A 10,538-nucleotide genomic window follows, 5' to 3' on the forward strand; every position below is an offset into this window, starting at 1 on the left:
GCCCCCCTCAAAATGAAAAAAATGATCAAGTGAAATAAATCCACATTCTCAGAAGTAAAAATGACCAATAAATACATGAAAAAATGTTCAATATCACAGAGGAAATCAAATAATAAATGCTGGAGAAGCTGCAGGGAAAACAGAACCCTTCTACATTGTTGGTGGGAATGTAAAGTACTATAATTACTATGGAAATTAGTATGAAGAGTTCTCAAAAAATTAAAAATAGAAATTCCATTTGACCCAGCTACTCCTCTTCTAGGTATCTTCCCAAAAGAGTTAAAGTCATCATACTACAGTGATACATGCATACCCATATTTACAGAATCAGTTTTTTCTTTTTCTTTTTTTTTTTTGTACCAGGGATCAAACTCAGGACCTTGCACTTGCTAGGCAGGTGCTGTGCTGCTGAGCTACATCTCTGCCCCCCCGCCTCCCTTTTTTTGAGACAGGATCTTGCTATGTAGTTCAGGCTGGCCTCCAACTCACAGTGATCCTCCTGCCTCAGCCTCCCAAGTGCTGGGACTACAGGCATGTGCCACTATGCTGAGTTACAGCATCACAATTTCTTCTTTTTTTTTTTTTTTGATACCGGGGATCGAACTTGGGACCTTGTGCTTGCCAGGCAGGTGGTGGAACCTCTGAGCTAAATCCGTGGCCCTGCATCACAATTTCTAATAGCTACATCTTGGAAATGGCCTATATACCCATCAACATCAATGCATTAAGAAAATGTGGCATTTATATGCAATAGAATACTACTCTGCCATAAAGAATGATAAACTTGAGGCTTACATAGGTTAAATGGATGCGCCTTGAGTTCATAATATTAAGTGAAATAAATCAGACACACAAGCTTAAATACCACATGGTTTCACTTATACGAGAAACCCAAAATATAAATTAACAAAATAAAAGAGATAACAAGAAGTAGGAAGATCTTTTTCAAATGGGAAGCGAAACAAGAGATGGAGAGGAGGAGGAGGGATGGAAGGAAAGGGGATGGAAAAAGAATTGAGGGAAAAATTGGAAATAGCTTTTAGAAATGGGAAGGGACAAGGAAGAATGGCAGATGTAGGGGATGAAAAAGAGAATTAAGTGGTACTATGTACATTTACCAACTCCCTATGATAAATGTAATCATGTACTGCAAACATTTAATAAAAAAATAATGAAGGGCAGGAGTACAGCTCAGTGATAGAGCTCTTGTCTGTCCTGCACTGGATCCCCAGCAAAAAACAAATAAACAAAACACAAACATAAAGACATCTGAAGACACTTCCTTGTGATCCAAATAATTAGCAATAAAACTTACACCAACATTTCCAGCCAGGTACAGTGGTACCCATAATCCTAGCTACTGGGGAGGCTAGACAAGAGGATTGCAGGCTCAAAGCCAACCTGGGAAACTGGTGATACTGTCTCAAAACAAAAAATAAAAAGGACTAGAGCTGTAATGTAGCTCAGGATACCTTAGGTTCAATCCCCAGTTAGGAAGAGGGGAAGGGGAAGGGGAAGCATTCCCCAATTATTCAAGAATTTAAGTAGAACTAGTAGAAGTCATAAATGTTGACTGGTATGTATTTATTTATTTATATTTTATTTATTGTTTTTTTAGACAGGATCTCACTATGTAAGTTAGGCTGGCCTTGAACTCACAGCAATCCTCCTGCCTCAGCTTCCCAAGTGGCTGAGATTACAGGCATGCATCACCATACCCAGCCTGGTGTATTTTTAGATAAGCAAGTTATATACCCTCAAATATAAATTAGAAGCAACCAGAATACCTAAATTAAAAAGCACCATAAAGAAGTACTCAGTTATTACTAATATATCTAGACAGCCACAAGTTTAGGTTTCCCAAGGGAAACACCTTAGGAAATCTCCAGAAGTAAAAAGCTAACTATATACATCTTGTCAGTTCTTTAAGAGGAGCATGAACCTCAAGTGGTGAGGACCCCAAGCCACAAAAGCAATAATTCCAACTTACAAAGTAAATCTCATTTTTCTTCTACTCTAATGGGCAGCAAGAGGTAAAGGACAATACACAGCAACCAAGGATTTTTAAAATTACGCAATATTGACTGCATTTTAAAATGTATGTGACAAAGCTGGGCATGGCGGCACACGCCTGTAATCCCAGTACTTGGGAGGCTGAGCAGGATCACTTTGAGTTCAAGGCCAGCCTGGGCTACATAGTAGATGCAAGGCCAGCCTAAACTACATAGTGAGACCTTGTCTCAAAAGAAAAATAAAAGGTTTGTTCCATAACCCATATATATCTTTTACATCAAAATCAAAACTTTGATATATATGCAAAAATGCAAAGGTGGCCAATAGTCATTTGCACACATTATTCAGTAACCACCTCACTCTGTAGTAGTTAGAACATGATATTGCACAGAAAAAGAAACCTGGCTTAAAAAAATAAAACAGCTAACAAGTACATTTTTAACCTCTTCTAAGAGGTTCTAATTACTTACCCCAGGTTAAAAGCTGCGGTTTACATACCTGAAATATAAATTTAAGTTAAGAGCAACTGCAGAGTTGGAGCTGACAATCACTATAACATCCAGGTCTGGAGACACTTTCATTGAGGTAAAGGAAGAAATCTTGGCTGGCTCCTGTTGCTGTTCATTGTACATATCTTCTTGGTGAAGTGCTAAATCCACATAAGCTACATATGTGCCATTCACAGTGTCAAAAATATCTTTGAGTTAGAGTTAAAGAAAATGTTAGTTTTATAAATACATCTAGACATTTAAAATAGGATGAGACAGAACTACAGCTTTCATTGTTACAACCTGGAAATTCTATTATACCTACAAGATTGTAGCAATGAAAACATACTTAAAATTTGTCCAATAACTGAGTCAAGTATCAGCTTTCAAATCTAAAGCAAGTAAGTAAACTATTAATAAAAGTAAGAATTCAGAGGCTGGAGATTTCAGTGGTTCCGGCGCCTGCCTCACAAGCGCAAGGTCGAGTTCGATCCCTGGTATCAAAAAAAAGAATTCAGGTCCTAAGTCATGCTATACAATTTCCAATGTTCAACAGTCACATATGCCCAGTGATAACCTGGCAAAAAAATTAAGTTGCTCTAAGGCTTTATGACAGTTTTATAAAACTAACATGTAAAATAGAAAAATGATCCTTTTAATTCAGAAATAAAAGTTTGAAAATCATAAATAGGGGGCATTTTTCAAATCTTCAAAATAATTTTGCTGATGGCCTATAGACCTAGAGACAAAGATCCTCTAATATTTTACAAAACCAAGTTAACAACAGTTAACCGAATTCACTTATCAAGATGGTGGAGAGCCCTGCATGGTGCACATGCCACCCGTGATCCCAGCACTCTGAGACCCCGTCTTAGAAAACAAAAACAAACAAAAGATGATGGAGTCATCACTGGACATAAGGGGTACATCATACATAAAAAGATATGCATTACATAATAAGCCTAAATCCACCCTGGAATGTTCACATAATAAGTGCTTTAAGAAACATAGATATTTTTGTTTTTTCTTTTTTCTTTTTTGGATTTTTGAGGCAGGGTCTCCCTCTGTAGTTCAGGCTGGCCCTGACCCCGAGGTGATCCTCCTGCCTCAGCCTCCCAATTGCTGGGATTATAGATGTGTACCACACCCAGCTCCAAAAAGTATATTTTGAATAAGTAATGCAGAGCATTTGCAATATTAAAGAATGAAAGTAGTAAAATGATTATGACCAGGGCCGGGGATTTAGCTCAGTGGTTCCACCACCTGTCTCGCAGGTGCAAGGACCAGAGTCCAATTCCCAGTACCAAAAAAAAACAAAAAACAAAAAAAGATTATGACCATATATACACACTAGAAGATTTGAACAGAATACAAATTATATGGTAATATTAAGTGCATGAGAATCTTTTTCCCTGAAAAGTTGAACTGGAAAACTAGCCACTCTCCGTAGATCCCAGCCCTTAGAATTGTTTCATGTTCTCTTCCCTCACACATCAGTCTACATCTTTACTGCCAAGGATACGGATCCAGCTTAAACTACTCAAAACAAAGAGAATTCCTCTGCAGAGCTGCGAGTCAATGATGGTGTCCACTGTCTGTACAGGCAAGGGTAATGTAAAACAGCTGAGTACTCTAATCTCAGCGTCTCTCTCAGGAAACACAACATGTAGGATGATACATTTGTTGATGAACAGTACTGATGTGTTATTGTGAAATGACAGAATTCTCAAAGACAGTAAGGAAATACCTATAAAACAAAAGGATATTTTAAACCCACTGCTCAGTTTTTTCATTTGTAAATTTGATCTTATAAGCATAACATAGGAAAACAAGAGTAATTGCACTTAGCCCAACTAACTCACGGCGGTAATTGTTCATACCCACCTAAGCAAGTGGTCACTGGGAGATAAGTGAAAGGAAGAATAAAAGAGCTTACAATGTCCATGGTTTCTTCTGTTTATGTTCAATCTGACAGCACACCGGAAGGAAGACTCAAAAAAGTCAACTTAGGGCTGGGTCTGGTGGCACGTGCTTGGAATCCCAGCACTTGGGAGGCTGAGGGCTGTCAGTTCAAGGCCAGCCTGAGGTACATAGTGAGTTTGAGACCAGCCTGAACTACATAATGAGACTCTGTCTCAAAAACAAAAACAGCCAACTTACCCAAGGGACCCCCATAATAACAATCAAAAGTCTCTCTCTCTCTCTCTGTCTTGGAAAATGAAGGAACCTTATGACCCAGGGTAGACAGTATGTTACTGCCTTAAAAATAGAGGCCTGGGTGCTTTGATTTCTGTTCCCTGAAGACATCAGGACAGGACATAGATCAGCACCGTCTGATAGAAATATGTAATTAATTTTTTATATGTAATTAATTTTAATAATATGTATTATTGAGCCCATATCCAAAGTATTATTTCAACATCTAATATAAAAAAATATTGAGGTGATAAATGTAAACATATTGTATACCTAAAATGTACCAATAAAAAAACTTAAGAATAAAAAAAAAATCAAGAAATTCTGATTGAGGCTTGCAGAGAAAGGGAGGTCAGAGCTGTTTGAGTTCCTTGCCATTAAAAACGGGAATAAAGTTTAAAGAAGGAAGAGGAACAAAGGCCATATAGGCAGAGAGAGGATCATGGCAAGCAAATAAAATGCAGTTCCAGCCAAAAAGCAGGGCATTGAAACAGGCTGTAAATAAATGGCATCCATTTTCCAATGAATGCAGGATGGTGGGTCCCATCAGCCCTGAAAAGCATATTGACTTGGCAAACGGATTTCACGTTGACATTTCGCAGCTACCACAGGAACGACAAAGGCAGTAAAATACCAAAAACCAATCTGATCCTAGTGGCGATCGAGCCTCCTTAACAATGTTTTTGCACCACCGTGGATTCAGGATGCAGTGCTGGAGAGATGCTGCCCTTTCCAAACTTCCATGGAAATAGTTTCCATCATGTTGAATTTCATTTAAAATGAAATACAGGAGATATTAAAAATTCGTGTTAAAAAAATATGTTGAGGGTGGGAAATGTAGCTCAGTGGCACAGCGCCTGCCTGGTAAATGCAAGGCTGAGTTCAATTCCTGGTGCCAAAAAAAAATACTGAAATGATTCACTTATCTAGCACTAAGTTTTTAGTATTTGTGCTACCAAAGCAAGCACTAGCACTAAATTTTTAAAACCCAGGAATATGACATATAAAGCACATCTTATTTATACTGACCACAACTGAAGTATTCAATAGGCCCATGCTGTTAGTGGCTACTATCTGGACAATGCAGACTCCCTCACCGATTTCATCTCTATGAGAACTTTGCATGAAATACATAAAAATACATAAATACATATCACAAATTTAAACACACTGAAAGACCACCTGTATGTACTTACTGACACCTTGATCTTCAACGAGCTTTTGCAGAGTCTTTACACTACAGCTGTACAATACAGCTGAATCACATCTTCCATCTTCCAAATTAAATTCATAGATAAGCAGTTCATAATTTTCACTAAGAGCAAGCAATTTGGGCTTGTGTGTTGGTGTGCTGCCGTTATCAAAATCCTCCCACGTAAACCTAAAGGAAAAGTTTAGATTTCTTATATTCTATATCTACAATCACATGTATCCACAATAGTAGGCATGGAAGTGCAGAATGAGTAAAGTTTACTTCACAAAGTATCAATTCTACATTCCAACTCAACAATATAAACTACTCTAAGACTTCCCTCCTCTTCTCCCTTCCCTTTCTTCACTTCTTCCCCCTCTGCCTCTTTATATTAACATAACAGAAAAGTAGGTGATAAAAAGTGGGCATGGAGCAAAAAAGTCACCTTTTATTTCTTCACCTTAAATCCTGACTGATATATCTAAGGAAGCTGTCATGATCAAATATATGTATCAACAATTAAATATGCAGTAAATATTATTTATGAGATGGTACAATAAAATAGGCTTTTGCTAGGTTATATATTTTCAAAGACTTTAAAAGTAAAAATGATTCTTTGTATCCATCAACCCTGAAAGCTCAGCTGGCCATGGCAGTGCACGCCTGTAATCCCAGGTTTGGGGAGGCTGAGGCAGGAGGACTGCCCTGAGTTCAAGACCAGCCTGGGCTATATCGTGAGTTCAAGGCCAGTATGAATGAAATAGCGAGACCCTCTCTCAAAAAACAAAAACGTCTAGGGCCAGGGATTTAGCTCAGTGGTTTCACTGCCTGCTTTGCAAGCGCAAGGACCCGAGTTTGATCCCCGGTACCAAAAAAAAAAAAAAAACCTCTGAAAGCTCAAAGATAATACATTAAAGAACAAGTCTGTCTAACAGAACTTTTTGTGATAATAAAAATGTTCTGTATCAGTGCTGCTTAAGACAGTAACTAATAGTCATATGTGGCTATGGAATACTTGAAATGCGGGTAGTAAAACTGAGGAATTGAATTTTAAACTTTATTTAATTTTAATACCCACATGTGACTAATGACTAGCATACCAGACAAAACAAGAGTTATAGAATTATTGGGCCGGGGATTTAGCTCATATAGAATTGTTAAAACACTGTATATGAAAACAATTCTGGCTAACAAAGATGGAAAGAGACAAACGATGCTACAACTTCAATTATTAAATTACATGTAAAAAATAAAAATAAAAGGGCCCAACACAGGTACAGTGGCATGTACCTGGCATGTAGCTATTCAGGAGGCTGAGGTAGGAGGATTGGTTGAGCCCGGGAGAATGCCAGACTAGGCAATATAGCAAGACCCTGCTCAAAAAAAATAAAAGGTCCAAATCAGAAAACAGTGCAGTAGAAAGAAATGACTACCGTGCTAATAAAATTTCATCTTGGAGCCGGGTGTGGAGTGTTGTAATCTCAGTACTCCAGAGGCTGAGGCAAGAGGGGAGGAGCAGGAGGATTGAGTTCAAGGCCAGTCTGGGCTATATAGTGAGTTCAAGGCCAACCTGAAGTGCAAAAACCAAAACCAAACAACAAAAAAACCTGCCTTCATCCCCCAACCCCGCTTTGTAGTTCAGGCTGGCCTCAAACTCATGGCAATTCTCCTGTTTCAGCCTTTCAAGTCCTGAGATTAAAGGCATGTGCCACCATGCCCACTGCTTATCTTTTATCTTATAAATTTTTCTTTTTCAATGGGCACATCTGTAATCTCAGTACTGAGGGAAGTGGAGGCAAAAGGATTGCAAGTTCCAGTCCCACCTGGACAATTTAGTGAGCCCATCTCAAGATAAAAAAATTTTTTAAAATGGGCTGGGGATGTAGTTTAGTGGTAAGAGTGGTTTTAATTCCCACTACAGCCAACAAACAAACAATCTTTGTTTTTCTAGCAAATTAGTAAGCTTTAAATCAGTAAGGGGAAGGGCTTGGAGCTATTAAGTCCTTATTAGAGAAAAAGACTAATAGTTCACATTTCTGTCTTTGTATCTGGACTGGTTTTTCATAAATACCTATTTCTGACCATCTATATTGAAAAATATCAAACATAGAAAAGCTTAGGTAAATTAATATCTAAAAGGTACACACTACTGTTACACCATTAAAATCATTAGCACGTGAACTGTCTTGCCACCTCGAAAGTCAGGTAATTCTGGATGAAAAGAACAAAATATGTAATATGCAGAAACTGCAACAATATAAAAGACTTAAAATACTTTGAGAAAAGTAGGAAGTAAACTCGTTTTTATACTGTAAGGTATTTTAGTTGAAGTTCAGCTCAATTCAGATTAAAAAGTCAAAAGGCAGCCTGTTGGTCCTCCTCACCTCTAATGTTAAGAACTGGCATGTGAGTACCCACATTATATCATTTATGTCTTATCTCCTCTAAGTTCTCATATGCCTACAGAATCTCTCATACAGAGAGAAAAGGTACTGCTTTTTTCTCTGCCCCACTCTACCAGGGTTGATACCTGATATTGCTGAATAACTTCTCTGATGGAGATTCTTATAACTAGCAACCAGAGATCAAAAATAAAGAAGGTAAACACAGAACAGGTTAAAAGCATTCACTGATTTAATTGTCAGGTACTGTTTCAAGGCAAGACATCTCTTAGGGCTACTCAAGGCGTTGACCTTTCAATGCCTAGTGTTCCATTTTTGGAACGCCCATAACAACGGAACATAATAAAATTTTTTCTCTTCAAATTCTTGTTCCTTGAATTTTTCTAGGTAACATATATGAATTTCATGCAAAAATCCAAAAAACAGCAATCTTTGGCATAAATAGGTTAAAGACATTTTTTCTAAACTATTTCCTATCAAAACCCCAAACACCCAATAGTTAAAAGTCATTCCCAAACTTTACAACATAAACTCTAAGTCGTGGACCAATAATTACAGAAATGGAAGATAACCCATTAATGTAATTAAATCGCTGTCTTCCCAAGTCACGGGAGCCTCACATGCAAGAACTATGTCTCACTCAACCTTATAGGCGCTGCTCCTAAGCAACAGTAGCTTCCTATTTGTTGTATAAATTATTAAGGGAACGGATCAACTGGACTCTCCCTGAAGAGGTAGAAAAACCTACGTGCGTAGGAAAACGCAAATCTCATCGATACACACACACACACACGCACAATCCGGAGGACTTAAATTAGAGACGATCCCCAGTCGGCACCTTTAACTGAAGAAAGCGGGGACAGTCTTCCCAGGGTGACAATTAACCTGAACTGAAAGGGCCTTTCCGGGGTTGCCGGAGCGAGCAGCAGAGGAGGAGGAGGAGGAGGCGGGCCCGGGCCCTCGGGTCTCCCCAGGGTGTCGCCCTCCCCACTGCACACCCACGCCGCTGAGCTTCCCGCCTCACTTACTGCTGGAAGGGGCCCTGGAGGCCGCAGCTGCCCCCGCGCGGGCCGCCCGGCACCAAGGAAAGCACCTGAAGGCTGCCCGCGGGTGTCAGACTCCCGAGGGCCTCCTGCTTTCTGTGCAGCTGCGCCCGGAGCCCCAGGCGCCCCGTCGCCTCAGCAGGCACAGGCACCAACAGCATAGGTAGGACACACGCCATGGCCTCTGCGCGGCAACTCCGGCCTGCTGAAGCCGCGTTCCCGGCGCCCGGCCCGGCGGCGGCCATCTCAGCCCCTGCCGCTGGCCGCCGTCTCTCCCGGAACTCACTGCGCACTGGACATGCGCGGTGCTGCGAGCCGCTCAGGCGCTCCCTCGTGACTCCTCCCGGAAGCCTCGGGCGTCTCTGCCCTGTTGCTTTGTAAGTGACACTGACTCTACCAAGTTCCGCTAAAGCCACAGTTGCTTGACCCTCACTCCGTTTAGCTACTCGGGAGTACGTGAAGGCCTAGTCTCGCTGTTGCTTTCTTAATTTGGCTACCCCCTCCTCGTTGTGGAAACCGGCTCCTGCCTTCTTCGCTTCTGAGTTGTTCCTAGACCATGGGTTGGTGCCACTTCCTTGGTAGCAAGACCCAGGCCTTACAGTTTTGATCCACCATAAAGGTTTTGACCTGAATGTTGAGGTCATTATCCATTGTAACAGGCAGAGAGATGGAATAGTAAGAGGTAGAGAGGGTAGAGCTCCCGTTTCCTTCTACTTTTCTCAGAAAAGTGCAATCAAAGATTGTCAGCAGAGGAGAGGAGTGGCCGGGTGAGGAGAGAGATGTTGGGTAGCAATGTGTTAAGTGCCTTCTTAACACATTCTTCCCTCCATTCTGAACGTTTCAGCTTAATGTAACCCCTAGTGACCGGCCCTCTCACACAAGTTCATCTAAAGTCGCTTCCACTCCAGTCACTAATCACCCAATTTTGTTTTCCACACAGTATTTATCACTACTCGGTATTTTCTGTCAGTTCCTGTCCAGCCAGAACATAAGCTTCAAAAGAGCAGCGGCTTTCTGTTGTTCCTTACCGTTACCTCTTGTCTAAAAAGGTGCCTGGTTCATAAAAGGCATTGTAGTTGATGAATGCATAATCTTGTCTGACAAAAATGAAACATTTCCTATCCTGGAGGAGATATTTATATCCAATCCATAGGGCTATTTTCTTTAAAAATTGGCAACACTGAAGCATCGTCCCAGGTTAAAC

General features: G+C 40.3%; 1 protein-coding gene across 10 annotated transcripts in view; it reads right to left on the reverse strand.

Moving 5' to 3' along the window:
* Positions 1-10,538, reverse strand: part of Spg11 (SPG11 vesicle trafficking associated, spatacsin) — a 127,668-nt gene that overhangs the window by 116,865 nt on the left and 265 nt on the right. For 7 of the 10 annotated variants that reach the window (XR_015449728.1, XR_015449727.1, XR_015449730.1 and 4 more), the window contains exons 1-4: positions 9,320-9,579; positions 5,894-6,078; positions 4,024-4,248; positions 2,512-2,710 (exon numbers count right to left, since the gene is read on the reverse strand). Coding sequence is in view for 1 of the 10 variants with exons in the window: in XM_004861718.4 (XP_004861775.2) it covers positions 2,512-2,710; positions 4,024-4,248; positions 5,894-6,078; positions 9,320-9,579 (869 nt within the window). In the remaining 9 variants the exon portion in view is untranslated. Of the gene's footprint in view, positions 1-2,511; positions 2,711-4,023; positions 4,249-5,893; positions 6,079-7,179; positions 9,070-9,319; positions 9,580-10,538 lie in introns of those variants that run through there. The other 3 variants (XR_015449733.1, XR_015449735.1, XR_015449734.1) reach the window with 3 other exon arrangements.

Source organism: Heterocephalus glaber, unplaced genomic scaffold (assembly GCF_053883595.1).
Source record: "Heterocephalus glaber isolate CG9 unplaced genomic scaffold, H.glaber_assembly_v1.0 deba00000809, whole genome shotgun sequence".
Lineage (NCBI taxonomy): Eukaryota > Metazoa > Chordata > Mammalia > Rodentia > Bathyergidae > Heterocephalus > Heterocephalus glaber.